The 26,809-nt window shown below is 42.1% G+C and overlaps 1 protein-coding gene across 1 annotated transcript in view; it reads right to left on the reverse strand.

Moving 5' to 3' along the window:
• HSD17B12 (hydroxysteroid 17-beta dehydrogenase 12) overlaps positions 1–26,809 on the reverse strand; it is a 120,796-nt gene that overhangs the window by 43,002 nt on the left and 50,985 nt on the right. The window contains exons 4-6 of the mRNA XM_029583145.1: positions 16,842–16,949; positions 15,604–15,668; positions 14,062–14,106 (exon numbers count right to left, since the gene is read on the reverse strand). Coding sequence (XP_029439005.1) covers positions 14,062–14,106; positions 15,604–15,668; positions 16,842–16,949 — 218 coding nt within the window. The remainder of the gene's footprint in view (positions 1–14,061; positions 14,107–15,603; positions 15,669–16,841; positions 16,950–26,809) is intronic.

The following is a 26,809-nucleotide window of genomic DNA, read 5'->3' on the forward strand; positions in this document are numbered from 1 at the left end:
AAGTATAGGAAATGAAATTATCAGGTAAGATTAAAATTCTCCTTCCTCGTTATCCAGTCAAGCGGCTCTGGAACTGCCAACACCTCCTCAGCACAGGAGGCCTCTTCCCTTCCCTCACATCCACATGTTAGTGTTTCAAGAATGCTTGTTCCTACTTTACAAAACTCCCATGGTGAACGCAAACGGAGCTTGGTCCATGAGGTTGCCTGGGCTCTAGTGGAAATGCACCCCGACTGATTCAGGCACGGGCTTTCGTTAATGAAAGGTGCTGCAATAGCTTCCTTAATACAAAGCACAACTGAAGCCTTAATTGCCGCCTCACCTTTTTTGCATTTAAATGTATTGTAAACTTGAGGCCAGTCATGGCAAAAAGCATAAATGTCAAATAAATAACTCCACTGAACATGGAGAGATGATCAGACTTCCTAAACTCATTCGTGACTTTCAAATAGTGCAAAAGAGCTCACATCTAACAATGAAGAATAATTGCTAAAAAAAAAGATAAACAGACTGATTCACAAGAAAGGCAGAGGAAGGAACCATACGAATCTTCACCATATCCCTCAATCACCAGGAAAGGCTCCTTGCAACTGAGATCCTCTGGCCAAATAAATCGCCACCAGAAAAGCTACCTTCAAGGCAGGAGTCTTAGCAAACTGCGACCCTGCCAAGAAGGATATTACCACATTCTGATCCCAAGATGGAATGTGATCCCTCACCAGAGGCCTAACGTGTTTAACCCCTTTCAGGAAATATGAAACATCCGAATGAGAGGACAGAGCCCTTCCCAGCACCCAGCCCCTGGAACATGCTACGATTGCAACTTTAAGAAATCCACAGCCAAGCCCTTTGACATAGGGCACAGAGATGGCCCTGGGTACAATCTGCCTCCTGTAACATCACTGCTCAAAACAATCCTCCAAATTCTCACATAAGCTAAGGAAGTAATGGATTTTCTAGCCTTCAAAAGATTATTCACCACAAGAGTACAACTTCTTGATCAAATTCATCCCCTAAAGGGCCAAGCAGTAAGACAAAGCCGATTTGGGTAGTTGGGAAGGAGAGGCCCCTGTGAAAGCAGCTCCTTGTCTGCAGCAAACCATAATCAGCATTCTGACAAGATCCGCATATCAAGGGCACCTTGGCCAGCCAGGAGCCCCCAGATGAATGGAAATTCTCTGAAATCACCCTGTCTAAGGAATTGGTGGGAAGACACACTAACTACATCTGTTAACCGCCACTGCTGAACCAAGACATCCAGTCCAGAAAGACCCTTTCTGCTTTCTTCTGCTAAAAACTGTTGTACTGTTGCATTCACACTGTCTATCATCTTCTCAAACGCCGCCCAAGACAATGACCACTCTCTGGAATAGATAACGTTCCTGCTGAAAATATTCACCTGAACTGTTTTCACTCTTGCAATGCACACCAAAGATATCTTCAAATCTTTTCCATTCAGTGCAGTAATAAACTCACTTCCTCTGATACTGAAGGGTTCTTGGTGACCCCGGATGATTCACAGATGCCACTGCAGTGGCACTGTCCAACAGCAATTTCACTGTCCTTTGAGAAGGGGCTGAAGAGGGCTAAACGAATGACAATCTCCTCTACATGACTGATAGATATTTCAGTTCCTCCTTTAACCATAAACCTTCAGCAACCTGTCCTGGGCAATAGAAAGGCTGGCATCCATAGCCACTGTCACCCAGGTTGGGGTCTTGAGGTCCACCCCTCAACACATTTCTGAAATACAAACTCATTTTGATCTATTCCGGAACTGGAATATGAATATAAGACTCTTGATTCTGAGGTCAACAATGTCTCATATGCACCCTTGCCCAGGGAAACCGATCCAATACTGCCACCATAGATACCAGAAGCTGCAGATCTCTCTGAACTGTTGGATTTCTGGCCTACACTAATGTTTGAACTTGTTGCTGGAGTTTTTGCACTCTTTGTACCGTTAAACGGACACAACCCACTCCCAAACATTTTAATGTTTGAGAAAGTCGCAAACTGCTCTTGGAGAAGAATACTATCTGGTTGAGCTCTTGCAACAACTCTACTACTTTGTTGGTGGCAAAGTAGCTCTCCTGTTCCAACTTTGCTCTAAAGAGTCAATAATCTAGGTGTGGGTGCACCAATATCCCTCCTTTTCACAGTGCAGCCGCCACCAACTACCATTACCTTCAAAAAAGGTCCGAGAAGTAGTGGCCAGCCTAAAGGGCAGAGCTTAAAATTGAAAATGCACCCCTAGCACTGCAAAACAAAGAAACCTCTGGTGAGACTGTTTGGAATGTGTAGGAAGGCCTCCATTAAGATCCAAGGTGGACAGGTATTCCCCTTGCCTCACTGACATGACAGACTTCATTCAGAAATGAGACTGAGAATCTTGTGGACCCGTTTCAAGTCCAGAATAGACTGAAAAGTTCCCTTCTTTTGGGAAACATAAAATAAAGCGAATACTGTCCATGGCCCCACTGAGACCAGTATCATTGCTTTCAAGCAGAGAAACCTTTGAGGCATTTCTCTGATTGCCTTTCTTTGTGTCTGAACAAGGGGAAAGTAGACATGGGGATGGAGGTGGAAGGGAGAGATCAAAATAGCCTGGTCTGATAGCCCCCTGGCCCAGGCCTGCTCTATTGAGGGAGGGAGAACTAGTTTTTCACCTCAGGAGATGCTCAAGATAGTTTACCTGACTCCCCAGACTATGCTCAACTGAGGGACAGAGAGCTTATCTTTCACTTTAGGACCCATATTCTACCATAAAATCTTTAACGGCCTAACCAGTGCTCGGTCCACAGTAGGAAATACTCACATCCCATCTGCTGGAGACAAAATACTGGCAGGCTGTCAGTATGGATGTCTATAAGAGGTGACATCAGCAAACCCATTAGTCTGGGGTGGCCAACTCCTTTCCTTGAGAGCCACAAACAGGCCAGGTTTTCAGGATATCCACAATGAATATGCATGAGAGATTTGCTTGCACTGCCTTCATTGTATGCAAATCTCTCTCATGCAATTTCATCGTGGATATCTTGAAAACGTCTGCTTGTGGCTCTCGAGGACCAGAGTAGGCCACCCCGTGTTAGATCTGCTGGTCAGTGGACAGGACCCTGTTCATCTGGACTGGATGAGGAAATTTTGATTGCACTGGAGTGTGTATGCTCCTGAGTGGTCCCGCAAAAGGACTGAAACCTTAGACACTGACACTGTGAAGGAGAACTTTTCCTGGGACGATAATACCTGGCCTGTTGGAACCTCTGCCTACTGGTAAAAATCCATCCAGCAACTTGTAAGCCTTAGACTCCCCCACGTGTTTCATCAGTTTCTCCAGCTCCTCCCCAAAATGTAGCTTCTCAAGGGGAGGTTACTCAACTGGGATTTGGGCCACATGTCCACTATTGTGCACACTAAAATCCTGGCCATCACATGGAGCAAATCATACAAGGCATCAACAATAAAAGCAAAGCCAGCCCCAGGCATTCTCTCTCCCTGTTCAAGAGAGCATCTGAGTCCAGCAAAACACGTACTCAAGCCGTAAGACGCCCGAAGTGCAAGAGCCAAAACCTCCATTTTTTTTTTAATATGAATTTCCATCTTAGTAACTTGAGTTTGTAAGGGCTACCCAGCCTCCCACCAGTATAGAGCCATAGCTCTGTTTTCCATCAGGCCAGCCCACTCTGCAAAAAGTGTGAAGAGAGGCCCTAAAGGGACCCCTCCAAGATGGAATTCTCTTCCTCCTGCTCAGCTCTAGTCTCAATGCCTAGTCCTGCCAGATCCTGAGGCAATGCGGTAGGCAGCTTGACACTTTCAAAATGCTAACCCTTCGGAGCACCCCTATTGCCATCACTGTCCCTTGGAAGATCTCCATGTAAATCTTCCTCAAAGTTCCAATTCCAAATTAGCCTCTAGCTCCTCTTCTCAGGACCGAATCGAGGCACAGAACTTCAGACCTAGAATCAGCACCTATTTTCAATAAAAATGTCAAAGCATTAGAAGCACCAACAGGAGGAAAAGACTGCTGCATCCTCCCCCATGAAGTCCTGCCTAGCAGAGACCACCCTTCCCCCTTTAGGCATGCTCATCCTTTACTATCCCAGCCACAGAGGTCCCATATTGCCTTCCCTAAATCTACCTGTTCCATGTGGGAAAAAGGTAAATTGATCGCTGTTCCCATCTTGCTCATCTCCCCAGCTTAGAATCAAGTAATAACTATTATATGTAAAGAACTTACACTACATGATACAATACTGTAATGATGTTTATACAACCTGATGCATGATTATGTAAACCGTTCTGATGGCGAAACTGAATGACTATATACAAAACACGTTAAATAAATTTGCTGCTACTTCCCGGCAACTGTGCATCTCTGCAGCCACCCAAGCAGCCCAGAGGAGATTTCCCCCTTGCCTGCACAACACAGAGGGTAAAGGTTTGGCTTTGTGATCCTTCCGACGCATTGTGGGAGCGGCCAACACCAGGTCTACCGCGTGGCAGGAACACCTCAAGCTTGCCTGGAAAAGATTGTTCTCTCTCTACAGCAAAAAAAACCCAAAAAAACCCCAACCAAAAACATTTTAAGCCGTTTGCACCACGGGCCGGCTTGCAGGTAAACTCTCTTCCTGTCCAGCTCACAGGAAATTCCTGTATTTTTGACTCTTACTCTTTTTTACCTCTTAAAATGATCCAAACTCCCCAAAGCAACAGTCATAAAAGAAAACAAAAAAAAAAAGATACTTCCTTGAAGGCTTCATTGGACAGGAGGAATCCAGGACAGAAGGCGGCCACTGAATGAAGGAGGGAGTCAGCATCACTGGCTATCTTAACCCTCCTCAGGGTCACAACCCCCCCGCCCCCCCCCCCCACTCAAAGGTGTTAGGTCCTTCCAACTGCAAGATGGACTTCCCTACTCTCTGCTGGAGACAGAAGACTGAGTGTTTGCAGATAGTAGAAACAGTAAAGCTTTGCTTTTGTCTCCATCTACTGGTAGGAGGGAAAAACCCACTCGTCTAGACTGGTCTGGGGGATAAGGAATTATACTTATTATTCAAATGCCAAAGTACTTAAAGATTTTCAGTTACTCAGCACTAGCTCATTGTTAGTACATTTATACAGGGCTTGAATGCTTAACAAGGGACAAAGCGCAAAAATGTGGTATTACTTCAGTGCATTTCATGTATAGAAGGGATGGTTTGGGTATGAGAGATTTTAAAGCTTTTATGTATTTTTGTTATATTTGTTGTAAAGCGCCTTGATCTGCTTTGTAAGCTTGGTACGTGTGGTAAATAAATATTAAATGCAATGACATTTGTATCTGGAATACCAGTTTAAAATAAATGCTAAAAAGCGCTCAGAACATATTGCACTAAAAAAAAACAAATGTAGATGGATGCAAGTAGTGCATTAGCTGTTTTGTCGTCTACCTTATGACCATATTTAGAAAATCAAGGATATCAGTGGAAAATGCAGGAGCAGAATAGTGTTCTGTGGCATAAAGTCATTAATTACAAATTTAGTGAAAAACACGCACAGAGCTGATTAGTCATGAATGAAAATATACAGTTTCTATGGGAGATGGCAGAATGAACTGTACTAGAATAAGAGGTAACCAGAAGCAGTCCCAGCACACTCCTGGAAAAGTACCCTTTCTACTCTACCTCTTTGCCAAGTGCTCAGAATGCAGTTTGAAGAAAAGGCATCGCACTTTTCCTTCAGCCAGCTAGCATTAAGCTGGAGGAGAACAGAGTTATTTTCTTGTAAGGTCTGCTGGGATTCAGACTCAGTCAAAACTCTGCAGTCACCCCTGCCCCTCCCTATCAGCAGCAGGGGTCATCTATTAGTGCTGTCAGAGTGGGGCATTATTTATTTTTTATTTAGATTTGTTTTATATTCTGCTTTTTGGCACTTCAAAGTGTACCACAAAACGAATTTCATTCAGATGCTATAGGTATTTCCCTATCCCCTCTCTCATTTTGTACCTGAGGCAATGGAAGGTAAAGGTCACAAGAAGCAAGAGTGGGATTTGAACCATTTACTATCACCTGGACCCTCTAAAGCCCTGGCTGAGAAACAGATTTCATAGCAGAGAGCAAGAACATTTGCATGCATGCTTCTCCAAGGAAAAAAAAAAGCAAAGGGGGGTGGGGAGAGAGAGGAAATCGGACTACTTTGTCATTTGCAGTAAACAAAGATCTGCGCTTTCTGTAAGAGACCTTTGTTAAAAAAAGAGAAACTCCAACTGAATAAAAGATTATTCCCCCCTTTGAGTTGGGTTTTTTTTTAGGTGCCAGCAAGCAGCGCACTGGTGAAGTAGAGCGAGGGTCTTCAGCTGGAGGAGAAAGCCGCCTCAGCCCGCAGCGTGGGGGGTGAGAGCAAAGCGTGCGAGTGGGGCTGTGTGGGCGGGTAGCTATGTGGGAGAGCAGCCTGCGTAGGTGTTGGTTCGTGTTGTTCAGGGGGAACGTCTGAAACAAACGTACAGTTCTTTATGAAGAGAAGAGGGAAGGCGGGGGGGGGGGGAGAAGGTCGCTGTGAAATGTTCGATAATATGAAGAATGAGATACTGAAGAGCAAAATGGGGAGTGGGGAAGGTGGTTCTGTTTGAAAAGAGTCTGCAAGACGTGAAAGGATCATGGCAAACATCTCCATCAAAACAGATGGTTTTAAAAAAAAAAAACAAAAAACCCACAGCTGGTCATTTTAAGCCTTCTGTCAATAAGCAAACAGTTTAGTTTATCATAAATATATGTTTACTCTGGCACTGAAAATTAATGAAGGTAACCGGATACCATCTCGCCATTGTAACTGGACATCCACCCCACAGACCCCGAGGGAGGGGGAACCGTGACTAACGAGATCATACGCTGAGCTAAAAGCTATTCTCTCTTCCCAAGCCACTACTCGTGCCAAAGACGACGATTTCCCTTCTATGGCCAGGCAAAGCTTTCCTCACTTTAGATCCCATCTGACTAAGTGTTTATCTCACTAGATAGCCTCCAACATTCTCTTCTCTTTCCCGTCCACTGCCTTTCACACTATTTCTCAACGGAAATTCATTTACAAAGAATAAGACCAAACCCTGCCTCTTCCTTAAACACCTTGGTATGGTTTGCCGCTCTCACGTCTGCCTGCGATGGAGGGCTGTCCAATTCTATAAGCCACACATGCAAGTCTGAGCAGAATCCCAAAGACCTGGAGTAATCACGAACAATTAAACAAAATCATATGCTATGTTCCTGTAATTTTATTTCCACTGATTTTGTGTTTTAACAAAAAAATGTCCTTGCCCTTAAAACTAGCTGGTAGCTGCTGCTGGCTCTCCCTACATGCTTATGGCAACTCTGAGGGGTCCACATTCAGTCAGCCAGGGAGCAGCTAAAAGTTAGCTAAATAATTTGTCCTGGGTATTCAACAGGATGAACGTCTCACTCAATATACTCACCCCCTAGCTATCCGACTACATATAGCCGGATAACTAACTGGTTATATTCAAACATAGCAGGTTAGGTTTTAACGTTATCCATAGTAACTTAACATAGTAACAATGGCAGATAAAGACCAAATGGGCCATCCTGCCCAGCAAGCTTATGGTAGTATCTGCTGTGCCAAACAGGTCACCCCCATACTTGTCAGTTTCTCAGACTGTAAAACCCAGGGCCCTTGTTTATTGCTGTCTAATTTCCCATTATCTCTTGCTGTTGAAGCAGAGAGCAATGTTGGAGTTGCATCCAAAATATCAGGCTTATTGGTTAAGGACAGTAAGAGCTACACCAGCAAGTTACCCCCATGCACTCTTTTCTTCATTTCCATTCTCTAGCCTTTAGAGATCCACAGTGTTTATCCCTTGCCCCTTTGAATTTTCACTGCTTTTGCCTTCACCACCTCCTCTGGAAGGGCATTCCAGGCATCCACCACCCTCACCTTGAAAAATTATTTCCTGACGTTGGTTCTAAGTCGTCCTCCCCGGAGTTTCATTTCCTGACCCCTAGTTCTACTGATTTCTTTCCAGCAGAAAACGTTTGTTGTTGATTGTGCATCATTAAAACCTTTCAGGTATCTGAAGGTCTGTATCATATCTCCCCCCTGCACCTCCTCTCTTCCAGGATGTACATATTCAGATCCTTCAGCTTCTCCACATAGGTCTTTTCATACAGACCCCACACCATTTTGGTCACCCTTCTCTGGACCTCCTCCATCTGTCTTTGTCCATTTTGAGATACGGACTCCAGAACTGAACACAGTGCTCCAGATGAGGTCTCACCAAGGACCTGTACCAAGGGATTATCACCTCCTTTTTTTTTTTTTTTACTGGTTATTCCTCTCTTATGCATCCCAGCATTCTTCTGGCTTTAGCTATGACCTTGTCACATTGCTTCAGTGTCTTCAGATCACCAGACACTATCATCCCCAAGATCCCTCTCTTGGTCTGTGCACATCAGTCTCTCACCCCCATCACATAAAGCTCTTTTGGATTACCGCACCCCAGATGCAGGACTCTGCACTTCTTGGCACTAAATCCCAGCTATTGAAAAAAAAACAAAAAAAAAAACCCCAGACCGCCCCCACTGTCCTGTTCAAGACAAAACTAAACAACAAATGCAGGACAATATAATATAAACTCCTAAAATGTAAATTATTTAGAGTACAGAAAATGTTAATGTTTTAAGATACAATTTATTAAGATACAAAAAAAGTTTATCAAACTTATACCATATACCTTTAAATTTACTTATATAATCTATACATTTGTTACAATTATTGATTACAGTACCCACATGCATTTGCACTCACTCATACCATTCACCCACAACAAACCCCCATAAACACACTATAAAACTCACAATTAAAAAAATATTAAATATTGAAAAATGTCCCACATATCATAATCCACTCCAGAGAATAAAGAACTTCGAACCAAACACTTAACTTATATTAATGTCCACAGAAATCTTGATGTCCATGAAATTGGTGTCTGATGGTTCAATATCCAATATCCAGTGTTCAATATTAAAAAGATTGTGCTTCACTGATCAATCTCAAATAAATATTCACGTTGTGCACATAACTTATGAAGAATGGCACCGGTTCTGGAAAAAGAACTGAACCAGTGGCGTATTTTTATGTAAAATTTCAACTCATCTCTAAGGGACAGGAGTCCCAAAGGTATTTATAGAACGTACCGTTGGAACAATGATCCTGAAAACGGTTATACCGCCTGTCGGAGCACATAATGATTCCGTCTGTACAAAAACTCCCACTCCTGGGAGCATTAAATGCTGGCTCTACAGAGAACTCCCTCTCAAAATGCTGCAGCGTTTCAGCACCTCTGTGCCTGTGTCAGGAGATTCATGTTTGGTCTTCATGAATGATTCTTGGATGGACATTTAATCGGAATCCCCTTTTCATGATTTTGTAGATTTCTATCATATCGCCCCTTCTCCAAACTGAACAGCCCTTACTTCTTTAGCCTTTCGTCATAGGACAGATTTCCCATGCCCCTTATTTTGGTTGTCCTTCTCCAGTGCAGCTATATCCTTTGAGATGCGGTAATCAGAATTGCACACAATATTCAAGGTGCGGTCTCACTATGGAGCGATATAGAGGCATGACATTCTCCATCCCCTTCCTAATAACTCCCAACACTATTAGCTTTTTTTGATTGCCACGGCACACTTAGCCAACGATTTCAATGTATTATCCACTATGACGCCTAGATCTCTTTCCTGGGTGGTAGCTCCTAATATGGAACCTAACATTTTGTAACTACAGCAAGGGTTATTTTTCCCTATATGCATCTCTTTGCACTTTTCCACATTAAATTTAATCTGCCATTTGGAAGCCCAGTCTTCCAGTCTCACAAGGTCCTCCAATTCATCACAATCCGCTTGAGATTTAAGTACTCTACATAATTTTGTGTCATCCGCAAATCTGATCACCTTACTCGTACCCCTTTCCAGATCATTTATAAATATATTAAAAAGCATCGGTCCATGAACAGATCCCTGAGGCACTCCACCTTTTTCCACTTTGAAAACTGACCATTTAATCCTACTCTCTGTTTCCTGTCTAACCAACTTGCAATCCACAAAAGGACATCGCCTCCTATCCCATGACTTTTTAGTTTTCTTAGAAGCCTCTCATGCGGCACTTTGTCGAACGCATTCTGAAAATTCAAATACACTACATCTACTGGTTCACATTTGTCCACGTTTATTAACCCCTTCAAAAAAATGCAGGAGATTTGTGCGGCAAGACTTCCCTTGGATAAATCCATGTTGACTGTGTCCCATCAAACCATGTTTATCTAAATGTTTTGTGATTTCATTATTTATAATAGCTTCCACGATTTTTCCCAGCACTGAAGTCAGTCTCACCAGTCTAGTTTCCCAGATTACCCCTGGATCCGTTTTTAAATATTGGGGTTACATTGGCCATCTTCAGGTACATTAAAATCATCCAATGACAGGTTACAAACTAATTGAAATAGGTCTGAAATTTCATTTTTTAGTTCTTTCAGAACCCTGGGGTGTATACCATTTGGTCTAGGTGATTTACTACTCTTCAGTTTGTCAATCAGGCTACCACATATTCTAGGTTCACTGTAAATTGGTTCTGTTTATCTGAATCATCACCCATGAAAACCTTCTCCGGAACGGGTCTCTCTCCAATATCCTCTTCAGTAAACACCGAAGCAAAGGAATAGTTTGATCTTTCCACGATGGCCTTATCTTCTCTAAGTGTCCCTTTAACCCCTTGATCATCCAATGGTCCAAACTCTCTTGCAGGCTTTCTGTTTTGGATATATTTTAAAAAGTTTTTAATTGGGAGTTTTTGCCTCTATGGCCAACTTCTTTTCAAATTCTTTTAGCTTGACTTATCAGTGTCTTACACTTAAGACACTGATAAGTCAACTTAAGCCAATGCTTATGCTTTATCCTATTTTCTTCTGATGGATCCTTCTTCCAAAACAGCTTCTTTCACCTCCCCTTTTAACCATGCCAGTAATCGTTTTGCCTTCCTTCCACCTTTCTTAATGCGTGGAATACATCTGGTCTGTACTTCTAGGATGGTTTTGTTTTTTGTTTTTTAAACAATGTCCATGCCTTTTGCATACTTTTTACCTTTATAACTGTTATACGTTTTATGTAATGTTTCATTTGTAAACCGTTGAAGGACTGCTCCAAACAACGGTATATAAAAATAAATAAATAAATAAATAGCCGCACCTTCCAGTTTTTTTTATAACTATTTTTCTCATTTTATCAAAGTTTCCCTTTTGAAAGTTTAGAGCTAGAGCCGTGGATTTACTTACCATCCCCCCTTCCTGTCAATTTATATTTGATCATATTATGATCACTACTGCCAAGCGGCCCCACCCCCATTACCTCTCTCACCAAATCCTGCACTCCACTGAGAATTAGATCTAAAATTGCTCCCTCTCTCTCGGTTCCTGAACCAATTGCCCATTAAACTGTCTTTTATTCCATTCAAGAACTTTCTCTCTCTAGCGTGACCCGATGATACATTTACCCAGTCAATATTGGGGTAATTGAAATCTCTCATTATTACTGCACTACCAGTTTGGTTAGCTTCCCTAATTTCTCTTAGCATTTCACTGTCTGTCTCACCATCTTGACCAGTTGGACGGTAGTATACCCCTATCACTGTAGTCTTCCCCAACACACAAGGGTTTTCTACCCATAAAGATTCAAGTGTGCATTTAGTCTCATGCAGGATCTTTATCCTGTTGGGACTCTATGCCAACCCAGACATAAAGCGCCACCCCGCCACCAAGATGCTCCTCTCTGTCATTGTGATATAATTTGTATCCTGGTATAGCACTGTCCCATTGGTTATCCTCTTTCCACCATATCTCTGATATGGCAATTAGGTCTATGCCTAAACACTAATTCTCCTATCTTACTTCTTAGACTTCTGGCATTAGCAAACAAACATTTCAAAGTGTGTTTTTTGTTCATATTTACATTCTGCTTTTCAATTGACAGGGATAAATTGGAATCTTTTAGCTCAGGTGAGTTTTTAATTATAGGCACTTGGACTACTTTTCTTATTGGAACCTCTCTGTTGGGATGCCCTAACTCTAAATGCTTCATTAGTATCCTTAGAAGATCTCTGGTATTCCAGGAACGAAAATTAGTAGGTAAGAACCAATTTTCCTCTCTTTCCTCCCTACCCCTGATTTCTGTCAAATTGAACTGCAACAACACTAAGCACCTTCAGTTGCTATGCTTCCAAAATATGGAATGAGGTTCCTGTACCCATTTGCCAAGAACCATACTACCTCACTTTCTGGAAAAAAGCCAAGGCATGGCTATTCATCCAAGCTTCTTCCCAGCTGGCTCGTTTTTCCCACATTTGGTCCTTATGCCATACATATATAACATTTAATCATGTATTACCCAAGTTAATTTCTAATCTGCTTTGAGACCAAACCTGGCAACATACAGAATATCAAATGATCATAAATAAAAATAAATATAGCTTATGTTCAAAGGAATTGTTTAAATTTAATCAATATCATGAGAAAATCTTCCAAGACAAATATTACCCCCCCCCATCTACGAGGCCATAATAGCCATTCCCAGTATCAAACACCACCTTTGCCTTATACATAGTCATCAGAAAACAAGTGTAAATCAGATATTGGCTGATGATTACATAGAAATTTAAATTTTCCTTCCATCTGAGCACCATTAATATATCACTGCCAAGGAATTGCTTAAACATGTCTATCGTGCAACACCACATCCCAAATCCATTCTTCCATACTAGACCATAGTGTACACATAGGTACTAAAGCATTCGTACAATCAAGAGATCTAAGTGGCTTTACATGGGCCTTGGTGTGCTATTGTATTATGAAGAAACAATTAAATAGGCCCTGCTAAGATGTGTCCCCAGAAAGGAAGTGCTTAAGAGCAGATTTTATGTTTCAATGGCTGTGACTTTAAGACCTGGAGACAGGTATGATAATGTTCTCCTTCCCTAACCTATGATTTTACAAGAAATGGGTTCCACGCTCTACAAGTATTACATATGTCGCTGATTTCTTTGGGTTTGTTTTTTTTTTTGAAAAGCTAAATTTCAGATTGACTGAAAGGCTTAGTCATAATCTCCTGTCATTTTTATAGCACTAGAGGTCAAACAAGGTGGATCTAGAACTCAAGAAAAGACTTAACTGATTATATTTGTCTTTCCCTAGAACTTAAAGTGTGGTTATGAGACCACATAACCAATTCCAGTTTTTACTTGCAGTGAATGATGATGCTTAGATTCCTTCAGTCACTTTGCTATTCCAGCATCCTGATTCTCACTGGGCAGCCCTCACATTGCCTTTGGCTTCCTTAGAACAAATAGGCTGGAGGAAGTTTTCAAAGCCACTGATACGTTAGGCAACTGAAGCCTCAGTTTGTGCGCTGAGCTATTGTTGGTTTCACCATCTGTGTGGATGGGTACCCACATTCTCCTATACTAATGTAAGAACTCAGAATTATTCTCCATAAGTACTGCTGCCAAAGACAGACCATGTAGAACCTGCACAAGCAGCTGGCTTATTCAGTGAGGTACTGCTAGTTATTTGTTGTTAAAGAAAGACAGAAGTGTACAAATGTGTGGTGGCTTTTCTAATTTAAAAAGAGGACTGAACCACCTGTGCTTCTAATAGCAGAAAGATATGGTGTACCTCCCTCTTGCCCAACCATCACAAAACAGCATTTCTCCTAACCTAGGGGACATCACCGTCGCACCTATTCATTTCTAAAGTAGCATTACAGAATAATCCAAGAAAGGAAACTCTCGGCACATCCGTACTCTGTTGAAAAGGCTAAAAATTAATTTACAAGCAGAAAGACAACTAATCTGTCAACATCTGAAAGTAACTAGCATGTCAAGCAACCATAAAAAAGTGTTAATCCACAATCCAGGACTAGCCAGATTTCAGCCCATCTCATCCGTTCCGATGCCTACCACTGCAGGAAAGCTAACCGTCTGTAAGTCATTGGCATGTCATGGGCTAAAATTAACAAGGAAGTTACTTACCTTACAAACAGATGTGATGTTAATATTTATCATTTTGTTTAGCATCTGTCAGAAAGCAGAAGAAAGGTCACCATAAAATGTAAGTATATATATATATACACACACAGCATCTTCAAATGGAAGCTTTAAGTTTTTATGCAAGAGAATGTGTCTGTAAAAAATTAACATTGGAGGTGAAGGAGACAAAGTTCACGAAATTCAAAAATATCCCAGGAAAAGCAGAGGATCCCTGGTGACAAAGTAGTCAGCGGAAAGCAAAACAGCTGGGATCTATGACAATGCAGCAGGTTGTATGGGCCTTGTAACTCGACCTTACTGAGCACTGCACAATGAAGACCTTGGAAGGCCGCAGCATATCCACCCCTTTTCTGTCTTCCCTGCAAACGGGCTCTCTACACAGCGACTGCAGATACAGCACCTCCCTCTCTGAAAGAACTTGCTTTTACTGGCCGTTCCCATTTTGCTCCTCAGGGTGAGAGCTGTGAAGAATAATTGCTTTAACAGTTCAACCTGCGACAAGGTCAAGCCTTGGATAGCCCCACAGCTCAGAGTATTATCAGTAGTTTCATTTTAATAACCCAACGGGGGTGAGGAGACATCCAGCAATATCATCTCTATGAACTGACTTGCTGGAATACGTATTGGAGCAGAAGGCATAGTTAATGCACACAAATTGGTATTCAGGTATATTCCTCTCCCAATTCATCCTCATTCAGGCTGAAAGTTTTAAAATGTTAGTACACTAGGACCAATTTATGAAGTAGAGACAAACCTGTGCACTGAAATGTACAGCTAAAGCCCCGTAATGTTTATGAGCTAGGATTTTTAATTTCACCATATCTGTGATCACAGTTGCACTTTAATGCACATGCAACTATTTTTAAAGTAATGTGCCATAAAGTTTCAAAGCTGATGCATCAGCTAGGCCTCCAACCATTTCACTTCTACTTCAGTAACCAGTGATAGTGCAAAGAAAATTCACCCAATAACTTTGTAGAGATTGACAATGCCCCTGCTCAGCAAGGGGGCAATTTTCAAAGCCTCCATGCTAAGAAACATCCACACCAGTGTTTAAAGCAAAAGGAGGATGGGTACTTTTCCTTTGAAACTTGCTGCAATTACAAAACATCTAAGGGCACTGGCAGCTGCTCTTTTGTGTGGGTGCTTCATGGAAAAATGACAGGTATAGGATTTGAAAACGGAATCTAGGCCCCATCTCCTCCTCTAGATGTGGATAAGAACACACAGGTTGTTGGCGATCTCGCCTACTGTTAAAAGGAGGTCAGTTCCAACTTCCTGACTACCAATTTCCAGGCAGAAAGAGCTTTAGAAATTGCCCTCAGAGGAAGATTTTCATAGTTAGTCAGCTAGATCAGGTGTTTTGGAGATTGCTCCAAAGCTGAGCAGGTAAATATGGCCATCAAGTTTCACCCCCATGTACTTTACCACAAGGCGTATCTCAACGTGTCTGTCCAGTTTCCCCTACTTCATGTGCCACATTCTGGCCATGAATAAGCAGACTGAAAACATTTTCCTACTCACATTGTCCAGGTCTGGAATGTCAAGGAAATACTCGGGGTAGCCATAGGCCATTCCTACATTGTTCACTAAAATACAAGCAGCCAGATTAATATTGTTTTCAGGAGACAAGAACAGAGCAATGCAAGCCAAACACCATTATAACGCAAGCCGGCGATAGCCACTCGATTTTAGTATCACCAAATCAGTAGTCCAAAGAAACAAAATCTCAGTCTTTGTTTCTGTTACTAGGCCAGATGAATACAAAACTGGGGGCATGTAAATGAGAATGTTGCTCAAGTGCTTAACAAAAAGATATTCAAATTATGTCACAGAATGACCAGCTAAAGAATAAACAAAAAGAAGAGAACGGAGTTTGACTGCATTTTGTATGAAATGTCTAGGGTAGTGCGTGTGAAGGTTACCGTAAGGAAGAATAGAAGGACACCAGGCAAGCATCAGTGCTAAAGAAATTTCATTTTGTCTGCCTGGTAACATGTACTGCTGCTTTATAGAGCAATCACTACATGGGGACGGTAGGTGGCAGCAATAGACAGCAGACCATCCATTTCTTCGTGTGTAAGGTTCTGAATGCACGTAGAACATTTGTGAAACTCCCAGCTATCTACGTAAGAATGTATTACATTACAGAAAATATTAAATGTATTTAACCAGAAAGATGTTTAATCCTTGCTGGGTTTTTTAAATGGTATTGGGTTGACAGAACTCACTAGTAAATGAATTCTCCATTTATCCACGGCACTTAAAACAGCATCCCACCACAGGACAGTGGCAGCTTCCCTCACAAACTGTCGCAGCCCAGAGAGCAGTAACGTAAGCTTCCCTCACAGTCTTACTCTCCCCCCTGCCCTCCAATGGACCAGGTACAGCCCAGGCAGCAGCATAAACTGCCCAACCAGGGAATGAATACAGCAAGAGAACAGCATCAACACAAGCTGTTTACTCTCTCACCACAGCATGGAGAGCATAAAGCTTCTCCCAAAGACCACTCCACACTAAAAGGAAGGATCTCCTGCGTGGGAGCTCAGTAACCACTAGGGATGTGCAGTCGTTTCATATGTTTCCTGTACAAGCATGTAATATGAAACATATGAAACGTATGAAACGAATGCACATCTAATTGGCATGTAATGGGAAACTTATGAAACGAATTAAACGAATGAAACGAATGCACATCCCTAGTAACCACTTCCCTTTCCTCTCCCTCCCTCCCTCCCTCCTGTGGTACAAATAGCACAAACCTAGAACACCAATCTCCAGGCCCTCCAGTCCTCCTTTTATCTTCTGGTAGATATTACTGTCTTCAAAATCAGCCGTAATTGTTTTGGTGTCTACCTTGAATTTCTCTTCTGGGGAAAAAAAAATGCCATTTAAGGAATGAATTCAGCATAACTATATCCTGCAACTAAACAGACTTTAGTAGCTGTGCCCCAAGTATATATTCAGAAAAAGGGAGACTAAAAGTGCAAGTAAAAGATGAAAACATTTTATATTGAGAGTTTAGTATTAAATGGAGTTACAGTTCAAGTTTATTAAAGAAAAAAGAAAAGAAAATAAAGTTCATCTGAATGTCTGACCTTAATCTCTACCATGTACGATGGTTTAGCAGCGTTCTTGTCACACACACTCACAGTCTCAGTTCAACCACTAGTAAGACGAGTGATGAGGTTTTTATGCAGGGCAAAGACTATCCTATGCAGCATCTCTCAGTACAGATTCAGTGCCTATCAAGATCTTTCAAGCTTTATTGCATCACTCGCTACTACATTACTGTGTGACCTGTACTAAATGATGGCACAAAAAAGAAATAAGCCCAGCCCGCCTGTCCAGTTGAGATTCATTCTTCCACTCTGGTTAGTTAACCATACAATACCCCTATGCAACCCAACACCAATTCCCCACCTCCACATCTAAATGATCCTTCAACCCTTCTCATGCCAATGTCCTCCATATCAGTCCCAAGTAGACCCAGATTCTTAACGTACTGGCCTCCACCACCTGCACACTGGTTGACCCTTTCAAATCTTATCTGCCTCTGATTCTTACAAGATCAACACTAAATCCAACATCCAAGCTTTCCAACAATCTACAGTGCCACCAAAAGCCACAAAATGCAGCTTCTCCATGCTCACGGAAGCAAGCACAGGCACATCAAACACGTTATCCCAGTCTTCCTGGAGGTCCAATGTAGTCACACAGCTGCTGTGTTAGAGTGATAATTCCCTATGCAGATAACTCCTATTGTCTCCTCCCCATGGTCCTCCGTGCCACTAGTTCGTGCTTCCATTATCCCTTTGCTTTTTGATAGAAAGGATTTTCTGTGTTTATCCCAAGCCTCCACATCCATTCCAGGATGGAATTCAGGGCCTCCACTACCCTTTCCATAAAAAAACACTTTTCTAATCTTGTTCTTGAATCTATCCCCTTGAGGCTTCATATCATGACATCTAGTTCTACAACAATTTCCACTGAAAGATTTACTTGTGCATTAATATCAGTCAGGCATTTAAATGATATCTCTCCTCTGTCCCCCTCTCCTCTAAGGTGCATCTCCTTTTAAAGCTGATTTTCATCTTCAAAGTGGCTTAGGCTCCAGCCAAGCAAGAGCAGTCCTCTGACTGGGCTACATGTCAATTTGTTGTAAACCACCTTGTGATTATTTGCAATAAGGCAGTATATCAAGTTTAACAAATGAAATGAAATTAAACCCTTTGAACTGGCTTTTCTCAAAGATGTTTCCCAGCTACTGCTAGAAGCATCCATTTTGTGGTGGGCGCAGACCAGCGATATAAAACATTCCCTCCCTACTGTAGGAAATGGTGAGCATGCAGATACAGTACATACTCCGAGCAGAATACAAGTATTTTAAATAAGTAGCTCAGACTGCTTGGCCTGAATCAAACCCATAGAGCAGTGATTTCCAACCCAGGCCTCATGCACACTAGCTCAGGTTTTCAGGATAGCCACAATGAATATGCAGAAGATTGGAGGCAGAGCATGCAAATCTTTCTATGCTTCTCTCTCAGATGCATATTCATGGAAGATGTCCTGACAACCTGGTTGATTGGGTGTGTCTTGAGGACTAAAGCCCTGAATACTTCCATGGACAGACAGAAATGAGTAGTGATCTGCAAAGCATGATCCACCAGACTAAGATCTGTGACCTATATTATAGATCAATGTTTTATTGGAGTCAAGACTTCCAAGCTTTCTAAGTTCCACTGTGGGCACATCTCTTATGATTGTGAACCAAGTGACCAGGGAGGTCAAATCAAAGGGTGTTTCTTAATCCAGGAGTCAGTTTCAAGGAGCAGACCTTGCTGAGGACTTGCAGAAACAACTCAATTTGCCAACAATAATAGCTTTTGATCACATTTTTTCTAACCATAGAGGTTAGAAGTACAGTTCTACAGTTTAAATTATATTCACAAGGCACAAAGTTCCAATCCTCTGGGGCATCACTTACACACCATGCAGCAAACACATCCTTCTCTTACCACCAGGGATAGCCTTTGGTCTGAGTGGCATTCAAGGCATCCAGTCTTTCCTTTCAAAAGCAGGGTGTTTATTCTTATGTTTTTAGCTGGGTGGTTTTGCTATTGAACTCCCAATGAGGGACTGCTATACCCAACAGGGACACAACTAGGTCTTGAAACTATTCACAAATGACAATTCCTATGCTGGATCCCAAGAATATGCTAATAGCAAATTATGATTTGATTGTGAGCTGTTTCTTCATTTAAATTTATTGTAACCTGCCTGCAGACCAACTTTGGGAAAAGGCAAAACATGAAATGTTCATAAATAAATGTGAAATCAGTTGAATGTATTGTGTATGATGCACAAAACATCAAAAAGTATAGAGTCAGTATAAACATTACTGCGAGTAGTTCAGAGAAACCAGTCTTAAATGCAAATAAAACAAGATAGCAGTCTCCTGCAGGTGCTTCCTCCATGAAGACTGGGAAGGAGCAGGAAGGGCTATGATGTAGCTTCTGCTCTGAAGCTGGTCTCAGTTACACTTCCTGAGCAGTAGTGTACAACCACTGACTTCTGGCCATAACCCAATTGCTTTATCGCATTCCCGATTTCTCAGCTCATAATCAGTAAAAGATCTAGCAAAAGGTGTGCAAGTTTGTTTTAATCTGAGGCTTTCCTTGTATTTTGCCATTCACAAATTACGGTAAATGCTGCTACTGGTCTTTCCCGTGAATCCTTTTTGGGTTGCGAGTGTCAAATACTTCTCACCGATGCCACACATTAAATCAGAATTCTGATAAAAATGTAACAAGATCAGCTATAAAAAATGTTTAAAAGCAGACTTATTCTTCAAAATGTGCTCTAATCCTGCATTTAAAAACACATACCTGTGGTGTATTTGGAATACAAATGATTATGATAACTATAAACCTAAGTTAATTATGTTTTACTAAAGATGGCAGAGGCTACTTGGATATCTGGTAACACACAAAGGGCAACACTTAAAAAAGACAGACATCCATCCATCCATCCTACTTCCCCCACCAAAAAAATTACTCTTACAATCATTTCTAAAAATGTTTCATTTTGATCATTAAAAGAAAACCTGTCCATTTAAAAAAAGATAGAAAAATCATTCAGGGAAAAAAAATCATTCAGAAAAAAAAAAACCACACACACCAGACTAGAGGCTTCCTATATTCCCATGATGCTTTTCTCCCTTTCTTTTCCATGAATGAGCAGCTCCCATGATTCTATTGTCCATTCATGCAGAATCATGAATCTACAGCAATAAATGGCTGGTTTTAGGTTTTAATATCCTTAATGACATGTGCAACAGCAATTCTAACCCTCCCTCTCAGTCTTCCATGAACAGCTGCATTGTTTTCCCCCCTTTAACAGACTCTCCAGGGAGACGTTGCTGCGTAGAAACAACGCTATGGAATTAAAGCCCCTATTGGAGTAGATAGCTGCCTGATCATGTCAGAAGAAAATTAAATTCGATGGCCAGCTTTATTTTGAGTAATTCTGTACATTTTGGAAAGCAATTTGCTGTAATGGCAATTAGGCTTGAATTCTTTATTGCTCCTTTAACTCTACATTCTGCAAGTTTCCAGTAGCCACTGGCCTTCTTCCATTATTTTTGGCAATAATGCATGACATGTATATCCTCCTTCATGCTAGTTTCTCTTATTTCACTGCAAGGCTTCTTTTGCCCTGACTTTTAACTAAGTCACAATATCCAGCTATATTATTCCAGATGTTATTGATTTGACAAAGCAACATAAATGATGGCACAAGAAACAGGTCTGCCCAGCTAGGCACTCGGCGTCGTAAATGCCATTCCGTGCAAATTACCCCCTCGCTTCTGGATTAGGTTATCCCAGTGGTTCACTTCCATTCTCTTGCCCCCAGGCATCATCTCTTTCCCACATCTTTTTGAATACAGTTAATGCTTTTGTCTTCACCACCTCCTCTGGGTGAGCATGAAAAAAAAATATTTCCTGATATTGTTGCTGAGTCTGCCCCACTGGCGTTTCATATTACAACTCATAGCTCCACAGTTCTCTTTTCCATTGGAAAAGGTTTGTTTTGGGCATTTTAAACATCTTCCAAAAATATGTAAATGTCTGCATTATCTCTCCATCTTTCCTCATCTGTCTTTTGGTGCAAACTCTACACCATTTCAGTTGCTTCTCTCCTCGCCCTATCCCTTTTGAGAATCAAACAGTCCTCCAATGTGGGGTCTTACTGTACAGGGCATCATCTCCTTCTCCCTGCTAGTTATGCCCTCTCTATGCAGCCTTGCATTCGCTCTGGCCCTAGTCATTACCTCATCACATTGCTTTGCTACCTTCAGATCAGACACCGTCACCCTGAGAATGTTCTACCACTGAGCTCAGTCTCTTACCCATCACTGCACACAGCTCCTTTAGACTTCCGCATTCCAGATGCATGAAGCTGCACTTTTTGGGCACTGAATCACACCTGTCAAGCATTTGACTACTCCTCAAGCTCTTTGATCACTTCTCATTCTGTCTACTCCCTCAGCAGTATTCACTCTGCTGCAGATCTTAGTGTTTGTGGCTGGGCACTATTGATGACTGGGGAGGATGGAGAAAGAAAGAGGAAAGAGTTGGATGTTAGGATCCCTCATGTACTGCCTTCTAATGCCATCTCCACTCATAAAGGCCAAGTAATGTGCTAATTACGTCTGCTGCCTGAGCGAGCACATTGCGCTTCTATGCTCAGCTGCTTCCAATCCAGTGTGCTTTGGTCAGTGGTTTTCATAAACAGAATACAATGGCAGATAAAGGCTGCAAGGCCCATCTGGTCTGCCCATTTTTTTTTATCCCTGTTGCCAACAGGCAGATCTAGCTCTCCACTTTTAAGAAAGCATGGGACAAGGATTCCTAAGTTCTGTTCCTATTTTGGCCTCCACAACCCTCTGAAGTAAATATTTTTATGTTTGAAAGCTCTGAAACAAAATTCTCCACTTAACACACAAGGTATAGCACAGTTGATAACGGTACATGCTTCTTCAAACAATGCCCTGTCAACATGTCTACTTCCCTTCCTGGAGAGTCATCTCTGCAGAATAAAAACGTATGAGAGGTTATTTTTGCTTATTCAAGTGATGTTTTACTGGCACAGAGCACCCTAACACTTTATGAAAGCAGGCAGAGAGGGGACGATAGGTGTCTGTTATCCATGCTTCTTTACCTGTACGAAAGCACATCTGCGCATTCCTGTCTACAATTTAAGGCTTCTTTTGTCTGTCTTTACATATTTAAAATGCTTATCTAGAGTACTAATTGTATTTTTATCTAAAAAGGAAAGAATACTGTATAAACTAGTCTCAGGGTCTATAAAAATAAAAGGAATATTCTTCTCTCCATTTTCCTGATCTACCCTCTTTCCTGGGGGGAAGGGAAACTATTTTTTCCTTTAACATGCCTAATAGCTCCTCCTTTCTCTTCCAGCTGAGCTGGAAACCTTGTTGGGATTCCAGCAATGAGCCTTCCACTTCCTCATGATTTTCCCCTCATTTAAATGCCTCCCCCCACGGCTCCAAGTCCAGTCCCATGAGCCATGCACCAGAGCTTTCAGAACCCTGCATCATGGGCAGATAACCATGGCTTCCTGTCCCCTCAAGAGGTTTTAAATGTTGCCTCAGTCATGGCCCAGGGTGCTGAAGGCACGATTTGGGAATCTAAGCAGGAATCCTCCACAGCACTGCCACTGAGTCACAGAGCTGGCCCCCAAGTCCATCTTTCCCCTCAGGGAATGAAACATTACAGTTTTCGGTTTGGTTGCAATTTGGGCTCTGCTGTGATTGAAGTTGTTCCTGTTCAGTTTCAAGCCAATAAAAGCCCAGAAACCAGTTAGCACACATGAGCCAGCTGGTTCAACTGCAGTTCATAGGAGAACATTTAAATATAAATCAGAGCCCCCCACTCTCCTGCAATTCCATGGCAAGCGCTGCAAAATGCTACCCTTCATGAGGAAAGCAAATTTGCTTACTTGTAGTAGGTGTTCTCAGAGGACAGCAGGACGTCAGTCCTCACACTTGGGTGACATCATCCAATAGAAACCTGGCACGGAAAACTTTTGACAGAGCCTTTTCTGAGCATGCACAGAACACATCCATGTGGGGTCCCCTCATTCTTGTAACATAGAATTCTAACCAGGAAGGGTCTTGCGAGGACTGACATCCTGCTGTCCTCAAAGAACTCCTGTTATAGGGAAGTAATTCTGCTTTTCTCTGAGAACAAGCAGGATGGCAGTCCTCACATATGGGTGAATCCTCGCTACAGGCAGCACCCTAACAAAGATTGGGGGGGGGACACAGACATCATCCGGTGCCAGCAGACACCAACACCTATATATTTGTTGGCAACAGGCCATTTTTGCATATATAATATTCTAAGAGGGGGCCAGCCTGAACAAAAACAACAGACCCTAGATGGAAACAGAGTTGGGTTCTACATCTCAAACAAGTTGCGAAAGACAGACTGGTGAAACCTGCTTTTCAGTCGGCCATCCCTATCCAATCAGTAATGGAACGTGAATAAGTGGCTGGAACTCCTCCATGGGAACTGCTTGTATGTGGGCCATCAACATTGCCATGGCTCAGACAAGTGAGCCTTGACATGACCCACAAGATGCAATCCTGTTTGTGCATAACAGAAGGAGATGCAATCTGCTAGCCAAATGGATAGTGTCTGTTTGGCAATGGCCATCCCCAGCTTACTCTGATCAAAAGAAACAAAAAGCTGAGCACCAGACGGGATGCTAAGGCTCTCTTTAGTCCAAACTGGGCAGGGCTTGTTCACCTTAGTGAGCAAGAAGGCCTGGGAAAAAACCGCTGAAAGGATGATTGACTAGCTAAGATGGAAGTCTGACACCACCTTAGGCAGGAATTTAGGGTGCATACGCAAGACCACCCTATCATGGAAAAAACTTAGTATAAGGAGGATAAGTCAGGCCTGGATCTCAATAACCCTGCACAATGAAGTGGCTCTCACCAAAAATACAATCTTCCAGGTCAGGTACTTCAGGTCACAGGAGCACAATGCCTTGAAAGCAGCTTTCACCAGCTGAGCTATCACCACGTCAAGATCCCAGGACACAGCAGGTAGCCTTAAGAGAGGCTTCAAATGAAGCCGGCCACACAAGGCTGTACAGAGATGGGTTTTACCTTCTACACAGTGATGTGTGCCAATTGCACAAAGATGAACCCTAATCAGTGTCAGAAAGATATAGAAGGTAAATCAAGCAGTTGTGCAGGAGGTGGTCTAGGGCCCTTTGCTCACACCACGCAGACGATCTCTTCCACTTCAGTCCATAAGACTTTCTGCTGGAAGGCTTTCTAGAAGTTATGAGGATACGAGACATCTCCTCCAACAGATCAAGGGGGGGATCACAGGCTTAATTTCTCAACATCCAAGCTATGAGTGAGAGGGCCTGGAGGATGGGATATTGCAACCTGCCCTGATCCTGAGTGATGCTCCATCCTCACCCTGGGGTCGCTTCAGGGACTTCTCGGCAAAAGCTGGAGCATCACTGTGCCCGGCACCATTCAATGACGAGAACGGATGCCGATGCTTCTTTTGGCTTCCTTCTCTGCTCGGTACAGTCCTTCCCTGGTGCCGAGGTCAAACAAGAGGAACCCAAACCTGTCTTCGACTTGGAGGAGCCAAGCGATGGCCTGCCTCCAGTACTCAGACATCAATGTCAATGCAGTTGAGGACCTCCCCCTGCCCCCCCGATATCAATGACTATCTGTGCAGCTCAGAGGTCCCTCGATGTTGATGCCTGGAGAGTTGCTCCATCTTCTCCAGTCAGGCTAGGCATCCTTTTGGGGTCATCCAGGCATATCTGCAGCAACCCTAGATGTCATGTGATGATCCTAAGTAGAGGACACATCTTCATGGGGGATCAGTGATAGACATGGTCCTCTCGCATTGAGGCTATTGCTGGAACCTCGTGGACATGGCATCGCAAAATAAAAAGGGACGCAAGTATGCCGAAAAACCTATCTAGGGATGATAGAGGGGAACCGTGGGACCCCATGTCGAGGCTCAAATCTTGTGGGTGAAAAATCCTGAAAAACTAAAGACAAAAGAGAGAAAAGGTGAGACAGTCTGCAAATCACCAGGTACCATGGAAAAATACAGACTGAAGGGACCCCATGTGGATGCAAGGTAGAATGCATGCTCGGACATACTCAGAGGCTCAGTCAAAATTCTAGAAACTTTGACGTAAGTTTTCTATGTTGGGCTCCATTGGATGTCATCCATGTTTGAGGCTACATCTTGATTTCTGAGACTTCACTGTTCCCCACGGAACTGCTGCAGAAATTTCCAAGATATGCAAACTAATCTTATGCATATTCATTGTGGATATCTTGAAATCCCGACTGGCTGGGGGGTCCCCAGTACAGGATTGGAAAGCCCTGTCCTTGGAGGAGAGTGGTAGTGTAGTGCCTTGAGCCATGCCATCATCTCTTTGCCTGGGCCCAAAGTGTTGCATTTTGAACCAACCACATGACACTGTCTTGGTTTAATGCGTGACACGGTCTCACAGACACTTAGACAAATATATATGCAAATTGTACACAGACAAATGCGCCATAGTTTTCTAACTTTTGCTGCAGAATTTACCTGAGGGCTCCGAATACAAAGTACATTATAATGTTCATTCGCAAAGTTGAGCAAAGCAAGCTAGTAGCTCTAAATCTATTTAGAACTAGCCTCAGCCATAAGTAATACTAAGTGTGTATGAAACAAAAAATGATTTCCAAGTACTTTACAACTTTGAAATCCTTATTTGTATTGCAAAACATAAGTCTTCCTAGATATTATGTGCTCTCATTCCTTCTGATTTTGGAGCAAGCATGTCAGATCAATTATTTTGTAGTCAAATTCTTATTCTGAGCCGGCAGCTTGAAATTGTTTTTGCAGGTATGTTCCAGTTCAGGTTCAGGTTCAAAAGAAGCTTTAAAAATAATGGTTCCAGTTCAGTTTGACTCCCTGGTTTTCTCAGCTTTTTTTATAATAAAACTGCTTCAAATGTTACATGTAATTCTAAACTGGGATTCATGTCAAAGAAATAACCATCTGGCCTGATCTGCACAAATTAATCCTCAATGGACTATGATGTACACTTGAGTGTACAGTACTTAATCCCTCTATACAAAGAAGTTGATTAGTGAAACATCTCTGTGAAAGAGAAAAATATCCCTCTTATTTTATTTAATACTTTTATATACCGACATTCGTTTGCACATCACATTGGTTTACAGTGAAACAGATAGTTCAATGAAGATTTGTGAAGAGAAAAGGAAATAGGAAAGTTACATATTAACATTTTATTGGTATGTCCAGGATATCTAAACTTGGTCTTACTACATCCAGTTTTCAAGGGAAAATTTTAAAAAAGGACAATTTGCTCAGTTTCTCCCACATTAGTGTTTTAAATGCTTTAATTCTACTTTGTCATTTATTTCATAAGATATCAGAACATTTTTGCACTTTTTGTCACAATATTTTGTATAGCACAATGTGTAGCACATTAAAAACAAAGCACAGGTATTTCCCAATTACAAATGGTGCTAATTTTTTTTAATCTCAGGAAGACCAATAATCGTAGTACAAGTAGTGTGTTTTAACCAGTCACTATCAACCATATTTAAAAGGGTCATACATTTGTCTCCTATTAACAATCA

This window comes from Rhinatrema bivittatum, chromosome 17 (genome assembly GCF_901001135.1).
Source record: "Rhinatrema bivittatum chromosome 17, aRhiBiv1.1, whole genome shotgun sequence".
In the NCBI taxonomy this organism is placed as follows: domain Eukaryota; kingdom Metazoa; phylum Chordata; class Amphibia; order Gymnophiona; family Rhinatrematidae; genus Rhinatrema; species Rhinatrema bivittatum.